Source organism: Vanessa atalanta, chromosome 4, assembly GCF_905147765.1.
Source record: "Vanessa atalanta chromosome 4, ilVanAtal1.2, whole genome shotgun sequence".
Taxonomy (NCBI): domain Eukaryota; kingdom Metazoa; phylum Arthropoda; class Insecta; order Lepidoptera; family Nymphalidae; genus Vanessa; species Vanessa atalanta.
In genome coordinates, this window is record NC_061874.1 from 10,057,738 (window position 1) to 10,081,208 (window position 23,471).

The window sequence follows — 23,471 nt, forward strand, 5'->3', positions numbered from 1 at the left end:
AACAAGGTCGGTCGGAGTCGCAATTATTTATTATCAACTTTATCGGTATTTGATTTGATCTTATTCCATGAAAACTTAATCGTACGTTCGCGAATTTTGGCGCGGAATAAACAATTTAAATTCATCTTCACGATAAGATGTGATAACAAGGTCAACTCACCGGGTCGATGTCCGCTTCCCAGACATCATTCAGATCGTTGGAGATGTCGAAGTAACTCTCCATGTCGGGGCCGGGTTTCTACGACGGCCTCCGACTTCCACTTAAAGAAACTCCCTCGAGTAACTCGCACAAAACACAGAGAACTGTCACGGTTCTACGGTCCTTTCCCGAGCGGTGCGAAACTCGGAAAGAATGTAAACTTGCACTACTACTTAATGTCAATAAGTAAATATAATATATTTTTTACGGATCACTTCGTATCACCACAAGTTTAGGTTTCACTATCGACGCCCATTTGTTTTAAATGCGGATTATTTTTGTGAAATTTCACTGCACGCGAGGAATGTTTAGTGAGCGTCGGATCGTAAATGAGACACACGCTCGCGGCGGAGTACGGCCGGCGAATGCGAAGCGACGATGACCGTTTCCCCTCCCCCCACCAGCCTCTCATTCATAACGTGATAGGGGGTAAAAACATGACCATGAGCGTCAGGACACGGGGGTGCCCATGCATTCTTCAATCAGAAATATGTTAATTATACGGGCTGCGTGCACTACTCTTTAGCGTTACATTAATTGTAAAACTAATTAGTGTATTATTAAAGTTGAAAGTACGCTGTAAACTTTTCGGGTATATTTATATTATATAGCAACTTGTTTTATTACTAAAATATTATTTTTTCTTTTAATAAGCCAATCTTCACACGTGTATGTGCGTGCGTCTTTCTCTTATTTTGATTGACATTATTTTAAATGAGCTTGTATGTTTTTATTTTTAGGCACAATCGCAATCGAAATTTTCGAAGTATAATTAAATTATAGTTTTAATTTTTTTAGTAAAAAAACACTTTCTGCATAAAATAACATATTTATTAAATAAAGTGTTTACAAACACATATATTGTTACATAAAGTTGTTATTTGATTGATTGATATCCTAACATATAAATATATAATGATATTTGACAATAATTAATCATAAAACTATTTCAAATAAACTTAATCATTAGCGAAAAAAAAACGAATTTAAAATGAATATATATTTTTAAAATTGATTTTGGAAAAAACAAATTTAACAATAATTTATACTTAGTATTGAAATTTTAAATATGAATAGTACTAATATACATAAATAATACAATAGATTTTTGAAAATAGTAATGTTATAATCATAGAACAAAATAAATTGAATAATTTATGTATTTTTTTCAACACACTGACATATAATACTTAAATTTTAAGGTATTGTATTGTACAGTTACAGTTAATGGGGCAACTCAGTAAGAGAAATAGATAAAAGGATGCAGTAATAAGCTACAAGACCTAACATGTTTGTTGAAATTAAATGGGAGTTACCACATGAGAAAAAATCTCCTATACCTATAATTGAAGTGATATCGAAAAAAAAACAGTACAGAATAAAAATAATTAATTATATATTTAATTTTTATTTTATTGACAAGATTACTTTAGTTTTTTTGTCATTTTCCTTTTTACGATTACTCAAATAAATTAATTCTTAATGTAATATTTTTATTGATTGCACATTAAAACTAGAAAGAGACAATACAATATAAAAATATTTAATTTACATGAAATGTACGAATATTTGGCTACTTTTATGAATAACCGTTTAGCGAAATGAATGCAATCGTGCAAAACATTAAAAAAAAAAGTTAAAGATACGTATTGTAAAGCAAATATTTCTTAAACGCTAATAATTATATTAATGATTAAACAAGAGAATTGAGTTCAATATAACGTAAAAAAATTCATGTCGATTGTGAAAATAACAAATTAAATTTTGAGAATAATTCATAAATCAGAAACTGTCCAATTCAATAGCGCAGACTGTTTTAAATATTTGGTGTTCATAAACACACTATATTTCTATAAATACAATATTTCTATAAAATAATATTGATTTCTTTATATTTACATTAGTATAAATGAGCAGGATAGAGTCACTCGTTCATTTTCAGTATACAAATTCAATTAGAGGTAAATAAATATCCTCAAATCGTTGGCATAAAACTAATAAACTAAATTCAAGCCCGATTGCTAATTTCGATAATCGATTCACTTATCTTAAGGATTTTAGAATTTTTCTATCGATGTTTACATTTTTATACAATATTATCTTCAGTACATTTACTCAATCAAATACAAAATCCAATTATGCTTAGCCCACCGATAAGTAAAACAAAAAAACTTCTAGTAGCTTCTGAATTTCACCTCCTAGACAATTCAAATTAAGCAAAACATACCGTTTCCTGAACAAAGCAACCCGGCGACTCGGATATTAAAACAAAAGGCAGATGGAGCGCACGGAATATTAAAGTGTGTAAAAATTCCGGTAGTGCGTCAAAGTATCACTTAAATTATTAATTATTATTGACATACTAATAAAAAGACGGTCGTTTCGCACTACCGGGAATTTACATTCGCTTTTGATTTTTGTATTCGATTCAAAGATGTTTTAAGAGACTTTTTACAAAAAAAGTATAATTGGTTTATAATTTATTCTTTAATAAATTAAATGCTTCATTTTGTTCAAGTGACAATTAAAGATGGTAACACACTATTTGCCGCAGGTATCGGCCAGCCGGATATTAAGCGGATATCATATATCTAATACATACATATATTCGATTCTAAACAAGTAAATCTGTACTAGCGTAACTATAATGCGAAGTAAATTTTATTTAATAAATATTTTAAAGTACCGTCAACAAAAAAAAATCTGTATAAGCATATAATCAATGAGTTATTTTTATCTCTTTATAGCAAAATTTTAATCGTTTATTCATTTCGCGAGTTTACTTATGAGCGGTCTTCTTAGGCACGCTGAACAGGGAGGGCACGTGCGTGTGCAGCGCAGACACGCCGCCGTGCAGCACGCACACGCGCGACACTCCGCACTTCACGAGGTAGTCGCTGAACTAGGGATAGAAACCACAGAAATTGTACAACCTTGTATTGCTGTATTTTGGTTTAAAGTCTACAAACAAAAACCAAACGTAAACGTCACACATTTGGGTCTATGGCTTTTCTTCTTTTGAGGAAAAAGTTTGGAAATTATTCCATGAAGCTGCCCCGATGCGGATTGTGGAATAAATATTACACACATACAACATCTTTATCCCAAATACGCAGGACTCCTGACGATCTGCGGTAAAGGACCGCCGAGAAAATTAAAAAAATCCGCAATGTTCGGTTTCTTAAAATTAACAATGCTCAACCACTTTTAACTTGCAAAAAGCAAAACAAAAAGTACTATAAAACCTTTACACTCACTAATTGAGCTGTCTCGTCCTCCGCTGAAGCAACAACGATAATCTTCTTCTGTCGGATAGCTTCGGTCAGCACCTTGTTCGGATGAGCTCCGAGAGACTTGAGCTCGTGCTGTCCAAGGTGGACCCCGCTGTAGGGCACGTTTATACTACCCTCTATACAACTCTTTTCGTATCTAGACAAAAAGAAAAATTATTCAAGCACTCGTCTTAATGTTTTAAAATTGACTTCGCATGCGCTCGAGAAATGTCGTGTTATAGTCACATAGTTTAAAACGTGTATTTTAATTTAACATAAATCATGTAACTTTTGTATTATTATAAGAAAAAAATAATATCGTTGTAAAACAAACTCACTTATTCTGATCATTCTATTTCATTAGACAAAAATTAATTAAATTAATCAAACACCCAATTGCGTGAACTCCGAAACCCTTATATTGGAACACATATAACATTTTGTCAGATTCTAGTATTTTTCCTACGCTACGATTAATATGATTGATTTTTTGCGAACAAAACGAGAATGACAACTTCAATCTGCGAAACATACTCGTATATGACCCGCAAGGACATAATCTTGACCAAAATAAATATCCTTTTAAAACGAGTTATTAATTAACACAAAGACTTAAGGTACGAATATTTTTTATATAAAAATATATATCAAATGATAAAATTTTCGACATTATCGATCATAAGCATATTTGAAATTAAATAATTACGAAAAACTTATAGTTATATCATAAAAAAAGCTGGCTCTCCCGATTTCGTGCGGGTAGAATTCATTAAGTTACATATAGGGTGAAATGGGAGAGCCCAAATTCCGAAAAATAAAATGCTTACGTTTTAAAATAACCCTCTGTTCCAAAATTCAGCTTATAACAATCAGTAATTTAGTAAGTCTACACAAACAATTTAAAAAGTATTTATAATAATATTATAATATTTTATAAAAAAGGTAAAATTGGTTCGTTTGTATGTACGGAGCACTCTCCGGAAATAATAATCCAATTCTAAAAACATTGTCGCTACTATAAAGCTACATAATTCCTGAGTGTTAGAGGGTATCAATTTTAATTCTCTCATATCGTATTCTTTATTAATAAATAGCACCCGTGCGAAAAATCAATGCGGATCGCTAGTAGACAAATAAAATTTTACTTACAGCAAATTCGACCTTATGTCAACCACACAACATTTATCTTGGCATGTCAATGAGAAGAAATCAGCGAGACTTATACGAGAGCATGTTTCAGACAACAGCACATCCAATGGAACTTCGACTACATCCTAAAAAAAACAATGACAGTATTAGACTTAAAAAAGGCTAACGCTAGATTTAAAAAAAGTATCTTAGTCCCGAAAATGTCGACAATAGCAACTCTATGCCTTTTTCGTTTTCAACAAATTTGTCAGTTGAGTTTGTGGTAATGACGTAAATCGATCATTGTGCATTTATACATACAGCACGATAAATGTTTCTATAGTAGCTCTCTTATTAGTTCAATTAAGACTTTGGCCTATATCAATTTTATTAATAAAAAATAAGCCGAAGTCGTCTATTCTAAAACATCAACCTGTATATAATACCTAAAAATACAGTAATAAAAATATCTGTACAGAGTTCATTATTAACAATCTGTCAATTTAGCAACGACAATATAAACTCGTTAGTTACCTAATGCATCGTTATGACACATTAATTACCGATCGTTATGTACTCGAAGCTAAGAATAGAATGAGTGAAGATTAAATAATTAACTATAAGGAAATTGCGTACTGAAAATTCGCAATAAATAATCATTTGTTTTTTTGTTATAATTGATAACTTTGTGACGTCATATTGTTATATTTTTTACTATACACAGAAATACAAATAAAACTCCTTAAGATTTTTCAGAGAAAATCTATTTTTAAAAGTTCTAATACATTTTGTTAACAGTAATAGGAATTATTTAATTTACGATATATATTTAAAACCCCCTTACTGCTCTGTTACAACCTGACGGCCATAGATAGAATAAAGAAAATTCAGTAGAACTTTGCAAGATTTAAAAACGTGATCTTCATTTAAGATCAGCATGTCCAATCGACTAAATAAAATAGGATATTCCAATGAGAGTGCCATTGCTCGATATTTAACCTACCATTACAAGCCAAATTCGTATTTAACCTATCACGCTAGGTATGCAAGTTAGGATCACATTCCGTAACGGTCGATGGTAGCTTTACATAATTGACATTTATTTACTTAACTAGACATCGCCCGCAACCTCGCCATCGTATGATACATTTAAGAAAGGCGATGAGAGGGCGGATCTGTAGCGTATTTTACATTACTACCTCCGGTTTGGAATGTGGATTATTTTTATATAGTTTCTTCTATCATTGGAATGGTATTGGAGATTTTAACTAAAGTTTTTTTGTTAAAGACGACAGTCTTTCATTATAATTGATTATATTTCGGGAAGATTACGATTTCCATCGTCGAAAGCCCGCTCCAAGCGAAGCCGGATAAGCAGTCAACGTCTGTATAGATATAATTTCGTATTTCACTAGTGATAAACCCTGTTAAGCTATTTTTATGATTGTATCCTTTAAAGGTTATAATTATTAACGTCAATGTCACGTAATATCACTTCCTGACATTTCACGATACGTCTGCGGTGATTTTGCAGTTTGTTTTCACGGAATGGCTCTTAATTAATCACCAAAAATGAAATACAATAATAGTGTAGTTATATGTATGATAATTAAATAAATGAAAAAAAAAAAAACAATAGAAACGCCACAATAAAATATAATAATCAAATATTGTAATAAATAATAATTATATAGACTCTTTTCCAACCATAACAGGAAAAAAAACCAAATATACAACATTTGACAGCAAATTGACACGATATCATTGGTTGAGAGCTTGATTAATCTATGATATTTACTATATAGATTTGCGACAAAACGGCGTTTTGAACGTCGACGAAACTGTTATCGAAATTTTGGAAGTAAAATTGTGGAAATGATTGGTTAAGTGTAACAGTATTGTATTATAAATAAATATATATTAATCACAAACTCTTAGTAGTGCACAATATATCTAAATTATTAGCATATCGGATGACATACGTAAATCTAAAGTTTGTTTATCTTCTTTCCTACTTCCACTGGAATTGGCTACAGCCCTAAAGTTTGTATAATTGTAGTTTAATGATAAATGAGAATACATATATAATTATATATCAGAAAAAATAAAATATTGTATTAGTGATTAAACTTACCATGGGATCCTTCATTTCTGGTTCATTTGTGAATCTTCTATAACTTATGCTTCTCGGTGAAATACGACACATGTCTATCGATTCCTGAATTAAAATTTAATAATTATTATAAATCAATATTAATCTGTCCTGTTACTCTGTCATAAAAAAATAATAATAATACGGCTACTGAAATTTTCTTAAGATACATTAATTATAACAATTATAATTATTGATCATTACTACTATTTTAGTTGATTTGAACGAAAGCAAAAAATGTAATAAAAAAATATCAAATACATTAAAGTATTTTTGTCTAAATAGTACTCGTGACTTCTTCATCTACAAAAACGACTTAACGCTGCTTAATAATACCACAACAGATATCTAATATCACTTAAACATTTACGTAGATCTTATCTCAAAGCCATAAGGGCTAAAATCTAACTATACGGTAAATTACGACTTGTTGCTCTGTCATAAAGTCAGTAGAATATGCTCTATGGTTTAATTACGAGTTTTGTTCACGTTATGGGCATTAATGACAGGTCTCTAAGTTTAATCACTAAGTTCTATTCAGACTTGAATTGTGCGAAATATATTGTGAAATAAAAGGAATTCGCGCTTCATAATTGTGACAAAATCGTACTTATTTGACATTAACATTAATAAAAATGGTGAAAAAGAGTAACTACTGAGTTTTACTACTTTCCGAACCGGTTTCATGAGCCTTCTTGAATAAAGAATATTTTGATATCGATTTATTATTATTCGCTTTTATTGAACTTCACTCGCTTATATTTTACTTTTATTTAATCCTTAATTATTAAGAATTTGTTCGTAGAAATACCTATTTGAATGAATGAACCATCACATGAGATTATTTTATGCTATTTTTGATACATTTTATACCAATTAAACATGAAATTTCACAATAACAGCGAATAAAAATAATTTAAACGGAGATATTCTTAATAATTGGTTTATCATACGAAGATGTCGTAATAATATATATTAAAATATTTTTATCTATTTCTTTTTTATGTTATATGTAGACGGACGGATAAATGGTCCACCGGATGGTAAGTGGTCAGCACCGCGCACAGACATTAACGTTATAAGAAATGTTAACCATTCCTTGCATCAAAAATGCGCCACCAACCTTGGGAACTAAGATATTATGACTTGTAATTGCTTTGGCTCACTCACTTTTCAAACCGGAACACAACAATATTAAGCATTGCTGCTTCGCGGCAGAATCTATAGCGAGTGGATGGTTCCCTACCACCAAGTGTAAAAACTAGTTAAACTTTGGTCTCAAGAAATTTATATTTCGTACAGTACATATATAAATATTGTTCGAATTAATGACAAAATAAACAACTATCACCTTGAATTGACATTACTTTAAAATTTAACTAGTGAGGGGAAAAGTACTGAATGAGTCGTTCAGTGAATAAATAATACGGTAGCGAAAATATTATGTTCCATAAAATTATTCATTTTAATACCTAAACATAACCGTGACAACATTTGATAACACCAAATAATCACTCGCGTATAATAAAGATCGGCGCCGTATCTCGTAATAAGTCATGCTATAAAGTGTCAGTGTTGCTATGTACAAAAAGGTATTTTAAACTTTATTTTCACTCTATGTTGAGTATAAAAAATATTCCAGTGTATTTACATAAAAAAATAACATCCATTCGTTTTTCGAACTGAATACTATTTGATGCTAATTAAATAAAAAAAAAACTATTATATTGGAAATAAAAAGATTTTTTTTTAATTATTAATGATTTTTATTATTTATTTTGTGCTATATTTTGACTAGATGGAAATAATCTGTGCTAATTGATTATTCTCGATCCTTTAAACCAGTTAAATTTGTATCCTCATATTATGAAATACCGGATTAAACGCACTAAATCGTCAAACATATTAAAATATACAGTAAATCACGGGTTATAATTAAGTAGGCACTTACCACGAAATAAATTAATAATAAGACACTCTTTATTATTTCATTAACAACCCGCCATTTCGGTCATTGACCGACGGCATGGACGAATATTTTACACACGATTTGAATTTTAAATTATATTGTTACTATTACTTTTGACTTTGTATTATATACAAGTTAAAAGTTTTTTTTATTAATTAATAAGCTGAATATAAATTCTAATTTATAATATATACAATAACAGTTTGACATTTATTGTTATATATATTAAATACTAATTATAAACTTTTCTTAATGATTAAGTTATACGGAAAAGTATCAAAAATATATCTAAGTATTCAAAACGAATCGAACATATTTCAAATTCAATATAAATGAAGAGTTCAACACTTAAAAACTGCCAACTCTTGATATGGTATAAAATTCTAGAAATTTCGATAAAAAATGTATACGCACCTTAACACACTCTCCGATATCGATTTCAGGCAGATCGGAGAACAAAAGAATGCATTCATTGAACCCTGAATCCAGCAACGTGTCTCTCAACTGCCTCAGAATTCCAACACCCATAAACAGAGGCAATGAAGGTCCTTCCACCAGAAGGGCGTCCCATAAATGGACGATTTTATGTAATGGGAATACGTCTAAAACAGAATTGAAACAATTAGCGATTGTAACAACTCTACGTGTTAGACTTGAGAGTTTTTTATTTCATTTAAAGTGGGTAGACCGAATAAATAGGCCACGTGTTCATAGACATTAGCTCTAAAGGTTGTGGTTAACACTTCACTTTGTAAGAAGTATCATTCATTTCTTACATCGTCGATGCCACTAACCTAGAACACAAAGATGATATATCACAAACGATTTTCTCGAACGTTACATTTAGAAAATTTGCGATCGAATTTGACCTTGAAATGTTACTATTTGCTTTTACAGAAGTTTAACTTCAATTCGTGATGAAACCAAATAAATCCTAATATATTTACCGAATGACATGTTAACATAAAAAAGTGATTAACATATATAACGGAATAAGCAAGCGGCTTTTATTCATTAAGTATAACAGATTTTTATCTAAACAAATTTACAACTTAATAAGAGCAAAGAATATTTTTTTACGCGAATAGGACTAGGCTGGTTATTTTGAATACATATTTTTTATTCTTTTTAACCGCACACAACTGAAAGAGATAGCAACCATTTATTCTTGTCAAATAAGTTTAGTACCTACATAGTTTGTCTACACGCGAAACTTCACATTTCTAGAAAGGGAGGCCGAAATCGGATGGATGTAGAATTTATAACATTAACTATGTACAAAATAAATACTTCTTTTTTCCAGGGTGGTTGAGACGTACAATTAACATTATTTTTCTTCAACGTCGCAAACTTTTTTGCTTTATTTCTTTCGAATAATCGATTCTATTATTCTCAAATTTAGCTAAACATTTAAAACTAAGCTGTGTCAAAATAAAATATTAAAAACTTTAAAATATCCCAGCATCTTAAAATGAATAATTTAATTCGAGAAATAAATTATAGAGTCAAAAGTAATTTGTATTTGAAACGGACCATAAACGTTGAATATTCAATTACTGTAATTTCTAACTTACGTGAAAACATAGTCAAGAACCAGGGTATAGCGAAGAGCTCCGGCACGAAGTTTATATCGTGTAAATGCGTTGCCAACTCTGGCTCGTGGAACGCTGTCATTTGCCAGAACTTTGCCAAGTACTCCTTGATCACAGCGCTATTGTCTTTCAAGAAGAATTTGTGGAGAAACTTTGGTACGAAAGCTGATAAACAGGCAAAGGCTCGGGCTGCAAAAGGTAACACAAGTTCAATATATGTACATATGTCATATACGTATTGACGGTTGGATTGTCACTTTATCCATCATATCATATATATCATCGTTATATCTATATTCTCATCATATAGATATGATTGGCATGCCAGATGTTTTTAATTTAGATATTTACGACCACAAGTCTTTTTTTTCGTGCATCGATTTAAATAATTTTAACAATCGTCGTGTTTTTAGCTATTAGTGTGAATACGACTCCAAGTGTAGACCTTAAATAGATTGTATCATAAATATTAATTACGTGATCTTCTATAAATAATTCCACTCAAATGATTGAAGTGAAATTTGTTTACACCTTAGGTGCTGCTGACAATTTCGCATACTGCGTATAGTTTAAAAAAAGGGAAGAAGTACAAATTGCATTCTCTCTCAGACGGAAAAAAAAGTATGAAATTATTTTATTTCAATACTTTCAAAAACATTTTTTTTCTGTAATTTCTAAATTTACACCACAAAATTTTTATTTTATTTTAATTAATCAATTTTATATTTATTATTTCAAGTTTTATTTGTTAAATATATTTTGTAAATGTAAAAACGTACATTTTTACTATAAATAGCATAGGCAAGTCTCAAAATCAAAATATTCCTTAGTAGTGTTTAGTGTTGAATTAAATTTAAAGCTACCAACGGTTCTACCGGGAAGACCGGCAAGAAACTCAGTAGTTTTCCACCATTTTAATTACAGAATATGTCAGTAAAGAACAATTAAATTTTTATATATTTTGCCTAGAAATCAACAAATACTAAGTCCACGCTTATTTATATTTAATAACTTGTATTGAATATGTCGTATTTATCAATGTTTTTTGACATAAGCTTTAAATTATTTTATCGCTTAATAGAATTAATAATCTGTTTTAATCACTTACCTTCATTACAAAAGTTTAAATATAAAAAGGGAGCTGTCAACGAATCTAATCCTTGCCAGTATACGTATTGTGGGTTGGTTAACAGCCAAGCTTTAAGCAACCTTTTCAATGTCCTATGACCAGCCGAACCGCAAAGCAACCAGCAGTATTGATGACACCGAGGTATATCTACATCGATCTGAAATAGGACTCTATTTACTACACAAATAAGGTTCAAATTTCAATGATTAGAAGTTCCGGCTCATGTAACTTATTTAATAGAAATGATTATATAAAATTTATCTTCCCTATTTTCCCTAAAACACCAATAAAAATACCACCATTATCTGTAAATAATAACGAATCTGTCAAGTAATGTATTAGTGACTGTACAGGTTTACAGTGCAGGGCTTTGAATTTTTTGTTAGTCAAGTACTAATAACTGACAAATGTGTTGCTATTTAAAAAAAATCTCCAAAATGATTCATTATACATACATACAAAAAAAACCTTCTTCGACTGCGGCAAAAATGGAAATGACTTTACCACTCCTTACAGATTAAAAATTTAGTTAATTTATCAATCAATCACTTTCATACCGAATACCTGTCTGTCTGTTGGTGTAGGTGTTTCCTTGTCTATTCTCTCGTATTGGTCCTCAATATCCCCCACCACACCCAGCAGAGCCGCCCACACGTCCCCCCTCACTAGAGGCGGGATATCTATTTCTGCTTCAGTTCTTATATATTGAGTTGTATATGGATACCCCTAAGTGGTAAGAATGATATTATTAGTTATTTAATTTTGCAAAAATGAAACATTATTTAGTAAAAAAAAAACGAAAAAAATATATAAGTGTGCGCGTGTGTACTTTTGCGTCTGCGTATGCTCGTATATTATTAACTGCGAAGATACGTAATGATTTCGAAATTAATTTATCATTGTATTTAGACTTGTTAATAAATAGCAGTTTTTTGTATAAAAATACATTTTATTAGATTGCTAAAATTTTTCCCCGTATTACCCTTAAACTTAAGGGGAAGATCTAAAAGACCAAGGTCAGACCTGCTGTTGAAAGACAATTGCATGTGGCGGAGATGAGAATGTGTGGTGTTATGCGAATGGATAGAGTAAGGAATGAGTACATAAAAGGAAGTTTGAAAGTGGCACCGGTAACCAAGAAGCTATCTGGAAACTGGCTTTCATGGTATGGGCATGTTATGCGGAGGAATGAGGACCAGGTTGTGAGAAAGGTTTTGAGAATGGATGTGGATGGATATAAAGGTAGAGGACGACCAAAGAAACGATGGATGGATTGTGTGAAAGACGATATGGTTAGAAAGAATGTTACTTGTGAGATGACGTAAGACAGAGAAGTATGGAAGAAGAAGACATTCTGCGCCGACTCCAAGTAAAATTTGGATAAGGGCAGGAGGATGATGATGCTAATTTACTCATATGTATGAGCCAAGATATATCAGTATACTACATGGATTTTATGTGTTACTTCTAATAAGCTTCATAATATGCTTAATTTATAAGGCATACTTTTAGCATTAGGACAGACAGCGAATGGATTTAAGGACTGTGTTATTATACTAACATGTAATAGCCTTTGAAACCAGAGCAGTCTATAAAACTGGTATTCAGTGTCTCTTTCTCTAATTATCTTAGGTAAGGCAACAGCATCATAGTCCTTTCTCCTCTCGTGCATCAATGGGTAGAAGTCCTGAGGTGGAATGTGACTTAGGCGATTCTTGAGTAAATCTAAACTGTACTTGGCAATTCGTCGATCAAAAAGAGCCCCTGTCTTACCTCCTATTGTACCACCATCTAGAAGAATAGCTCTGAAAATAATATTTTTACATATACATTAGCAGCCCGTAAATGTCCCACTGCTGGGATAAAGGCCTCCTCTCCCTTTGAGGAGAAGGTTTGGAGCATATTCCACCACGCTGCTCCAATGCGGGTTGGCGGAATACACATGTGGCAGAATTTCGTTGAAATTAGACACATGCAGGTTTCCTCACGATGTTTTCCTTCACCGCCGAGCACGAGATGAATTATAAACACAAATTAAGCACATGAAATTTCAGTGGTGCCTGCCTGGGTTTGAACCCGAAATCATCGGTTAAGATACACGCGTTCTAACCACTGGGCCATCTCGGCTCAAAATAATAATATTATATGGTTATAACTCTCATTGAATATTTAAATAATGTTTTTCATCAACCTATGTTTTTTTTTATAACATTTATAAAATATATAATATTTAGTTTTAAATTTATATATCAGATATACATGTATAATAATAAAGTCAAATCTTCCTATAATAAAAAACTAGGATGGCACTAGCAAGGCAACATTTATGCTGTTAGATAGGATCAGGTATAATGTTGGTTGGTGTGTTGGTGATCTATTTACTGATGTATTTTATTTTAAACTTTACTAAATTTCAAATTAGGAAAGAAATACATTAAGTTTGTATTAAAGTTAGTTACTTCAGGTAATGAGAGATGCAGTCCTGACAGGTCTGAAATTGACTAAATGGCAAACTTCGACGTCAAACTTCGGCTGGAATTTATTTTATGATATCAATATGCAAAATATTTTACTTACATAGGCATAGATAGTATTGGTGGACTATTTTTTATGAGTCCATTCTTTTTCAGTTCAGCTTGTATATCCCCCCCTGTAAGCTGCCACCAGTAATACAAGTACTGTAACTTACAGCCCATAAGGCCACGAGGTTGCTTCATATCTTCTAATGTTTTGCTATTAATTTTTGACAGGTCTTCATTTAATTCTTCAAATGTTGCTCTATCACTGGGATATATTTTAAGACATTTCTCTATCAAATTTCTTACTGTCTCTGGTATTTCCTGTAAAAATATTTTCATTACATGGTATTAGATGTCTGGATTTATTTTTACCCATATTAAAATTTGATTAAAAAAAATCCCAATGCTAAAGTACATAATGTATAGTAATATAATATTCATCATATACTATAGAATATATGGTATGAATATATAGAACATATGGTCTAGGATTCATAAATTTATTTGTTAATAAGATTTATTGTAACATAATACATATCTTACAAAATATTACATTTTAAATTAAGTTTTAATTAAATATTATTTCTTCAGTAATTTTAAAATTTAATAGTTTGAAAAATTTTAATACATTCTTATTTCTTATTTCCCATAAAAGCATATATACCTTATAGGCTTCAAGACAGTCATGTTCCCGGGCTATCCTTTCCGCAGGATTATTGGCATGAACCAGAGTTAGTATTCTTCTCAGTGTAGGACCTGGCTTTATATTTTTCCATAATTTTCCTATGCATAGTTCTAAAAGGATAATACCAAAAGTCCAGACATCGGCTGCTGGTCCACCACCATTCAAAATAGTCTCAGGACTGAGATATCTTGGTAATCTAAAAATATATACTATACAATTGATGGCATAGAAAAACCTATTATGTTATTGTATACCAGTAACTAATCATTTTTCAGTTATGAATAAGAAGCAATAAATGTAAGACACACTCATGTTGTTTCTAAAGTTTATACAGAATACGGAACAAACATTTTTTAATTTTTTTGGACTACTAGGAGCTTCATTTTAAAGGCTAAAGAATTTATTTAACATAGATATTGTGTCAATTAGAGACTCAAAGTGTTAAAAGAAATTATGTTTTTACAGAAATATGAACCTAGCCTACTAAAATATAAGCTATTGATATACCCTAGTGGGAAAGGTACTTCATTTCCTTCGTTTGTCATGTAATACATTCCATAGTTAAACAATTTCACTCGACCACTACTATCCAGTAAAATATTATCATCAGATAATGTCCTGTGGGTTATTTCTTGCTTGTGGAGGAACATCATTGCATTTGTTACTTGCAGTGATATGTTTATTATCTCTTCATATGAAAACTTAGATGAATATTCAGCTAAAGACTTCCCAATCACTTCCGCAACTACAATGATTCTTTCTGAAAGTATAAAAATTCAAGTGTACTATAAAATATAAATCAATGCCATAGCTTTGATTTATATAATTATCATATGTCTGACATTTGGTTATTTTCTATGAAAATTATTGTTGATTTGTTCTAGAAAATGTTGGAAGCGGTTGGAAAATGTATTCAATGCTTTATTGTCGTAGCAAAATTTGTGCATATAATAATAATATTGTTTGTTTAACTGAAGGTGGGACAACGTATACAAAAGAAGTGGTTAAAGTGTTATTTGTTAAAAATTTTTGAATATAACTCACCATGTTTGCCTCTTATAATATCGAGATATGTACACAAGTTGGTATGTTCAATCGTTAGTAGTCGCTGAGATCTACCTAGTATTGTAATAGAACTAGGTGTTAAGGGTAACCCATTGCTACCACACGACTCCCCCGGGTGATTTTTGGCAAAGAATGTACATGCTGCAAATTTATAGCTCTCGTCTTCATTCATATTGTTTTTTTATTTTTATTTTAGTATTTCTTCTCAATTTGCATATCGAGTCCCATAAATGGGCGTATTTTGCTAATTACTTTTAAACAAGGTAAAAAGTGATTTGTTTTTATTGATAGTTTCAGTTTGCTACCCTCCTGACACTTGACGTTGACAGGTATTTATTTGATTACATTTTCAACCTGACAAGTCAAAAAAATAACAACATACAGCCAAAGGTATATGTTCAATAATTACAATAACATTTTAATGTTACAAAAGTCTCTTTAGCTTTTTAAGGTCACCTGCGATAGTGCAAGCATTTGCACTACACTACTGCATTGTAAAATTACAAAAGTGGCTATTGACAACATGAATATTTGTAAAGGGTAAAATAAAATAATATAGTACTTATCCATTTTTCCTTATGTTAATTTAATTTAACTAAATATATATGTTCAAAACAGTTTTCGTGTATAATTTTATTTAAAATCACTGGTTAGTGGTTTAAATCACTTGATAATTTTTTTATCAAACAGATAATGTACTAGTAACTTTATAGTTTGATTATCTGTATCAAGTATCATCTGAATCTTTGACAGTTGTGGACTTTGACGAGAAGAATTTTATATATAGTCGATTTTAAGAGTTTTCAGGAGTCTGTTAAAATAATATTAATCACTTTTCACTATAACTTAATGTATGTTTGAGTTATTAGTGCATAAATCTTTGTGATTTGTTGCTTTCCTACGAAGAGATAAAATGGCCTGTGTTGATTTACCATCAGCTAATGCTGATTCGGAAATGGAAGAAGGAGAAATTGTGGATGAAGTGGATTATCTCTCTGATATATCTTCCGACGAAGAGTTTCTGTTAAGGCAGAGGTTGAAGGTTCTAGAAAATTATAATAACGCATTGGAACGTAAGGAAGCCAAGAGGACATCAATCGGGTCAGGTACTTGTGCTGAGCTGCGTTGAGTATTATTATGACCTTCAATCAGGACGACATTATCATATAAAAATAATGAAAGCTTATTTGATTATGAACCATTTTGTAACAGTCTTACTTTATAAAAAAAAACATTTTTATAAAAGCCAACAATAACTGATGTTTTGTGAAAATCAACATAGGAAACCTAAACAAAAAAAAAGATTACATTAAATATAAAGACACTTCTTTTAGCTCTTTAAAATTTTCATAACTGCTTTCATGGCAAACTTGGTATATGCATCATTGTGCTTTACATGTAGTAGACTCTTATTTTTCATTTTATTTGAAGAGAAATAAGAATTGAACTCAATCATTATTAAGTCACTAATTGTGCCAATATGGCTAAATCAAATTAATGTCTTAATTTAACTAACCATATAGCCAATCGGATATCCCATCCGTAAACACTGTAACAATTTAAACAAAAAAATCTTACTTTCTTAAATCTGAATTTAAATTTTTTTCGTGTTTCAAAATTATGTGTTAAATAAATTTTCAAAATCGCTTTATCGGCTGTCTTTTCCACATAAACAGCCAAATACCAGTTATACTATAACTTTTAAAAATAATAATTTCTTCTAAATTCATCCTAAATTTTTCCCTCTTAGCGATGAATGTTCAAAAAATCTTTAACTCATTAACATAGTGAATAAATCAAATCTTCTATCCCCCATCAGCAGATAAATTATTAAAAGAAATCCATTCTGTTTGATAAGGCAGTGTGTTCTAAAACATTATAATTTTATTAAATATATTATTTACTCTGGTAAGTATTTGTTCTAAATACTTATAAAATAAATCGAAATAACTAATTGAAGAAATAAACCACTCACCCTGATTGAATTGTGTCACTTAAATTTTAAACTTCATATTTAATAGTAATTCTGAAAACTTTATTAAAAAAAAAAGTGCTCCATGTAGTTTCATCTGCTGCATAAAGGTTGCTTTTACTGTTATGGTGAAATATCCTATAATCTACTTGGTAGTAAAGCTTTGCGCAAGCCTGTCTGGGTAGATGTAACATACAGCAAACGGCAATATTGAGTAATGTTGTGTTCCCGTTTGAAAGGTGAGTGAGCCAGTGTAACTGTGGGCACAAGGGACATAGTATCTTAGTTCTCAAGGTTTGGGGCACATTTGTGCCATAAGGAATGGTTAATATTTCTTATAAATAAAATGGCAATGAACCACTTGACTTCAAGTGACCCATTTGACTGTCCAGAAACCTATGTCGTAAAATTGTCATCCTATTAAATACAAAAAGATTTTTATAAATCTAATCTCATGGAATTTAAAGCATTTGAAGAAGTTTAATTCTTCTCTTTTAGATTTATCGTCTTTGAACTGGTTAATATGTTTTTGTACTTAGTCTCATAAATACAATGTAAGTTTGCTTGGGCTATTTATTGTGTCTTTAATTTCACTTTGTCGTTTGCATTGCTTATTTACTCACTGCATAAAATAAAGTTAAAGAAATATTTAAGAGGAATACAAAAAATATAATATAAATTACTTTTAAACCGATTTATGTGCATAAAAAGTCTTAGTACTGCATTTATAAGAAAAAATTTTTTTGTAATATCTGTCCAGCCAGCTATTTACTTTTTGCGTTGTGGATTGCGTAAAAGTTAAATTTAAAATGCGTTATAAAAAAAGTGAAATTATTTAATTGTCTTATTTATGACTCTTTACATATATTTTATTACCGTAAATCTTCGTTCGTTCGTTTTTTTTTTAAGCACGATACTTAATTGACATGCGTCAAATGCAGTCCCTATCTAAATAATGGCGATAAAATAATCGAAAGCTCTTTGAATATCTCTTATATATTTTCAAAATTGTTTGCATTATATGGAGTTCGAGATATCATAATCTGCTCCACAATACCGCTTATTGACCCATTTTCTACTATGGTTATTTGTCTCGTGTATGCATACATTATTATTGACAATCCGTCATTCCGTCTCCATATTTTGAGATACATAAAGGTACATTATAAGTCCTTAGTGAGTCATCAGGCAAGCATGTAATCCACCATTTATGGTTCGCTTTTGTTACTTTGTATCTTTCCTATTAAGTCATGTTTAGCATGCTTACTCCAGTCTGGGGTCAGGCATTAATATTGTGGAAAATGACAGATTTAAAGCTCGTAGTGTTTAAGCCATTCAGTTGTGACTATTTCGATACATCGATACGATCGATACAAGTTACAGTTGGGCGACTTGTATCGAAAATAGTTAGAAAATATTAATCAGGCTTTTTTATGTTCCTCTTAATACGTCCGTGGTTTTTATGTAGTCTTAGTTGTAGTTAAAACTTTTCACACTGTTCGGTTCATCCAAGTTCTAATTTTGACCAAAGACTGACAGTAGACAACTGTTGATAGGGTTCTGGTCTCTCTGTAACATAGATAGACCAGATAAAATCAAAAAAGTTTTTTTTTTATTGCTATAAAATAAAATAATTAATTCAATCACTTATATAGTATTTAGTATGGAAAATATAGTTACTTGCATGTTGATTTTATTGTGAATTGATTTAGTTTAAGCAACAGAGAAAAAATGGATTTTAGGTAAGGAACATGGAAACAAAGATGCACTGTATGGACTCTCTGAAATTTCTGGTACTGATGTAGATGATGGCTTTCTTAAAACAAAATTTGTTATTACCAAAGAAAAAAAACATATCAAACCACATCATAAACAAAAGCGAATGAAGCAAACTGATAAAGAATGCGGCAAGAATAAAGAACACCGAAAGAAGATTTATCGTAACAGAAAGAAAGTGGAAGTGAGTAGCGATAGTGCAGCTAGTGAATTTTCTGATGATGATTACAAAAATAAGAGACGTAAACTTGCTGATGCAGTTGCCTTGAATATTGTTAAGAATGACACATCGACATTAAAAGACAGATTATCTAAGATGTTATGCATATCAAAAGCTGAAAATCTTATATCTGAATGTAAAAGTAGCGCTCAAGATCACGAATTCAGTAATGACCACATCAAAGCAACACTAAATTCGAACACTTCAGACAATCTAGCTAATTTGTGCATAGACGGAGTTTCAAAGTCAAGTCAGATTGAAGATAGTCCGAAAGACATTGTGGATGCAAGTGTCATTGATAAAAAAGAAGAAAACAGCGTGGAAAATTCAGATGAAGACCTAGAATTGCTTCGACAATGTGCACTTAAAACCAAATCTGTTAAATCAAAAAATGACCAAAAAGTAATGAATGATAAACTTGAACATAAGACTGATGCTTTATCTGAAGACGAAGATAGTGATACGGCGGAACTGAGAATGATTTGCCTTAAATCAACGTTATTGAAAAAAGTTATTGAATTGAAACAGAAACAAAAATTACATAAAAGACTTTCACATTCTGCCAATATGAATGATTTTGATATATGCAGACCGGAAAATGATTTACATGTAGATAACAATACCGATATAGAATCTGTAGACATGGACATTGGCTCTGAAGGCGAAGATAAAGGAAAAGAATTAATAAATGTCTGTACATTCAATGGTCCTAGGATAAATAATAGTGAAGAAAATAATATCAAAAACAGTTTACGTAAAGAAGATGAATTAGAAGAGGACGAAGACTTATTACGAGCTAAACTATTAACTTCATTAAGTAAAAATCTGCCAAATTTAGTTGACCTAAATGTTTTGAATTCTGCTCTCGGCAAAGAAACAGCTAAAGTTGAGAAAAAGAAAAGTCCTTTACAACCTAATGCGAGCGTTGAGGAAAAGAAATTTATAATCAAACTCGGAGAATCTGATTCTGAAGGTGAACACGAAGCAACAAAAAATTTAACGAAAATGCATATTAAATTATCCGAACAAGCAGAGTTTCAACAGAAATTGGATCAATTTTTGAAAACAACTAGATTAGAAGTCGAAAAAACAACGCTACCAGATGTTGTACAAGAGCCTGTGCCAAAACCACAAGAGAAGTTTATTGCGAAGGTTAGATTTTTAACATATGATGTTATTCTTAAAGTTAACCTTTAAATTAATAACGTTTATTGTTTTAGACCATGAACCATTTACCAAAATCGGAACAGATAGAATATAAAAACTTAGTAAAACGAATGGCTGAGCTCGAGAAAATGAAACAAACTAGGCAAAATTTAATGAACGTGAAAAATAATGTGGCTAAAGACACTCTTAAGCCTAGAAATTTCACAATGGCATCCAAAATAGCTTCTGCTAAAAAAGTGGAAGAAAAGATTGCTTTATCGAGGTATTAATACATGCTTAAACGAATTAGGTGTAGGTATCTTTTATTTTCTTAATTGTTATTTCCAAATATATTCCAGAAAAAGGATAGCAGAAGAATCAGCGAAAATGTTGAAATTGAAAGAGGAGGCGACAAAATTATCTCAGCGATATAAAATTGTTGCCACTGAATTAAAAAATATCGCGACTGCAATAACGATTAATAAAAAACAACAAAAAACCGTACAGATTGGCTTAACTAAAATTAGGCATCAACATCAAATGCTCCTGAAAAGGTATTTCTATGCAATACTGTAACTGTAAATATTTTTGTGATTATTTCAATTAATTAAAACAATTTTTTTCAGTTCGCCAACTAAACATTCCAATCAAAATTTAACTTCAGGGCGGTCGATTCAGAATGCACTGCCGAGTGTAAAATTACAAAAAGAAAATGATCCACTGAACGAGGAACACAAAAATTGTGCCGTTCTCACGTCCGTCAAAGTGACTGTCGCTAATGATCTCAAAAAAGAAGCCGCCCCTGTTAGTCCTAGATCTGTTCAAGTAGAAACGATTAATAATAAAAAAAATATGAAATTGCCAAAAAGTCCACAAAAAGACAAAGTAGTTGAAATGAAGAAACTTAGTCCAAATAAAAGTGTTAACGAAGAAAGTATAAATGATAAGATGTTCAGTTACACTTTGGATAAGGATACAGACAGCGACCGAAATTCACCAAAGTCTAAAAGTTTTAGTTGCATACAACCAGAATTAGATGATTATAAATCGCCATTGGACTCATTGCAATGTAAAAAGTAAGTATATTAATCCGTAAAACATATTGATTTTAAAATATATTATCTAATAGTATAATAATATAATTTCCAGACAGGTTAGAATCATATGTACCAATAAAAACATCTTAGACTACGTATACGAGTTCACTAACAGACAGAAACATTAAAAATACAATAAAATATTTCCGTGCTTCTTTTGAGTACTCCTGAGTAAATAATTTCATTAGGTATTTTAATCAGCATAGAAATCGTAGGAAATTAAGTTTGAATAACTTTGACCAAAAGTGTTCACTATCAAATGTTCTTCATTAGGTGTATTAAAAAAACGAGAGTAAATAAACATTCAAAGTATCGTTTCCGCAACTGAATATAATGTGGATGGCCATATGCGTACGAACATCGCCCGCCTGCGTTGCGATGTAAGTATGCATCAAAACTGTCCACGGGTCACATTAAACTATCGTAATTTTTCTAAAATGATAACTTTTCAGCTGGGAGGAGGACCCGAATGCCGTCCTGTGCCCTTTCGAATTTGGCGGCAGTTGCAGAGACCCTGATTGCAAATACCTTCATCCCAAAATTCCCAAACAAGAATGACACTACACACACACGTACACGTACGCACACACTGCCCTACATACAAATATACGTAAACAACACTACTCATATTAAATCTTTTTCCTGTACTACGTACTTTTCGTATCATCCCCGAGGGCCTATGGATGCCATTATGTGTAAAGTATTTATGTAGATCTATTTCTTCTTTCATGCATGCAATTTTTTATTTTTTTATTTAATATTTATTCATTTTAATGTTTTCAAAAATTTATGTTATTTTAATGCAGGAAAAATAATATTCCAAATTCGTTAGGTTAGAGTGTGGGTGTGTTGATTGTTGGGTAAAATCGTTTCTCATAAAATTGAAAATAGGGGTTAAGAATACAAATGTAACTTTAATATTGAATGTCATTGATAAGGAATATTAAGTTATTTATGTTTATCTATGCAATTCTAGTTGCCGTTGAAAATGGTGGCCTCGGCGTCGGTGTGGTAAGTTACGAACCTTTAAACTAGTGATATTGTAGTGGTTTTCAAAGCGTCGGCGGTGATATAAGAGCGACTGATCCAGCGTTAATGGTAAACTGTTGTGGACATTTTACGTTATAAGCTTGTTTTTATTTACTTTAATAAATTAATTGTACATAGTGTAAAATAAAGAAAATAATAAAATATATAAGTTATTGTATAATCGACTTTTATTTTAGTACCATTTAGTTAACTCATGTTAGAGACTAGCCCTAGCCTCCAATACGGTGCTGCGTCATTGGATATCATAATTAATTATATCATTAATAATATCACATTATTATTATTACATATTATAAAACTACACTTAATATTATTTTACATGGAATAACATTTAAAACTGGCATGTAACACTATTTCTTATTTTAAAAATGATTGAGCTGTCATAAACAATTGGATGATTGTGAGGGATTGTAAAAATATAGAGAGAGATTGAAACATCATTGTACAACATAATTTTATTTTGCCATCCCGTACTACTGAAATTACACTCACTAAGGGAA

At 31.0% G+C, this 23,471-nt stretch overlaps 3 protein-coding genes across 7 annotated transcripts in view; 1 reads left to right on the forward strand and 2 right to left on the reverse strand.

Annotated features, from left to right (window-relative positions):
• Positions 1 to 558, reverse strand: part of LOC125077622 (cyclic AMP response element-binding protein A) — a 95,924-nt gene extending 95,366 nt beyond the window's left edge. For both annotated transcript variants that reach the window (XM_047689603.1, XM_047689602.1), the window contains exon 1: positions 161 to 558. In XM_047689603.1, the coding sequence (XP_047545559.1) occupies positions 161 to 223 (63 nt within the window). In that variant the 5' untranslated portion in view covers positions 224 to 558. The remainder of the gene's footprint in view (positions 1 to 160) is intronic.
• Positions 559 to 1,741: 1,183 nt separating this feature from the next.
• LOC125077897 (TBC domain-containing protein kinase-like protein) lies at positions 1,742 to 16,012 on the reverse strand. The gene is made up of 13 exons (XM_047690010.1): positions 15,690 to 16,012; positions 15,153 to 15,405; positions 14,625 to 14,841; positions 14,019 to 14,281; positions 13,003 to 13,246; positions 12,006 to 12,167; positions 11,421 to 11,598; positions 10,295 to 10,501; positions 9,135 to 9,322; positions 6,734 to 6,817; positions 4,621 to 4,745; positions 3,457 to 3,628; positions 1,742 to 3,101 (listed from the first exon to the last, which is right to left on the reverse strand). The coding sequence occupies exons 1-13, from the start codon at positions 15,880 to 15,882 to the stop codon at positions 2,979 to 2,981; spliced, it is 2,409 nt and encodes an 802-aa protein (XP_047545966.1). The 5' UTR covers positions 15,883 to 16,012; the 3' UTR covers positions 1,742 to 2,978.
• A 476-nt stretch (positions 16,013 to 16,488) lies between these two features.
• Positions 16,489 to 23,093, forward strand: LOC125077839. Of its 4 annotated transcripts, none has more exons than XR_007120779.1 (7): positions 16,489 to 16,816; positions 19,425 to 20,830; positions 20,899 to 21,107; positions 21,184 to 21,378; positions 21,451 to 21,900; positions 22,195 to 22,301; positions 22,374 to 23,093. XR_007120779.1 is itself a non-coding variant. In XM_047689926.1 (6 exons), the coding sequence occupies exons 1-6, from the start codon at positions 16,624 to 16,626 to the stop codon at positions 22,247 to 22,249; spliced, it is 2,508 nt and encodes an 835-aa protein (XP_047545882.1). In that variant the 5' UTR covers positions 16,489 to 16,623; the 3' UTR covers positions 22,250 to 23,093. The 4 variants fall into 4 exon arrangements, 2 of the variants coding, with proteins under 2 accessions (XP_047545882.1, XP_047545881.1); XR_007120778.1 differs by lacking the exon at positions 22,195 to 22,301 and having other exon boundaries at positions 22,374 to 22,616; positions 22,898 to 23,093; XM_047689926.1 differs by having other exon boundaries at positions 22,195 to 23,093.
• The last annotated feature ends 378 nt before the right edge of the window (positions 23,094 to 23,471 follow it).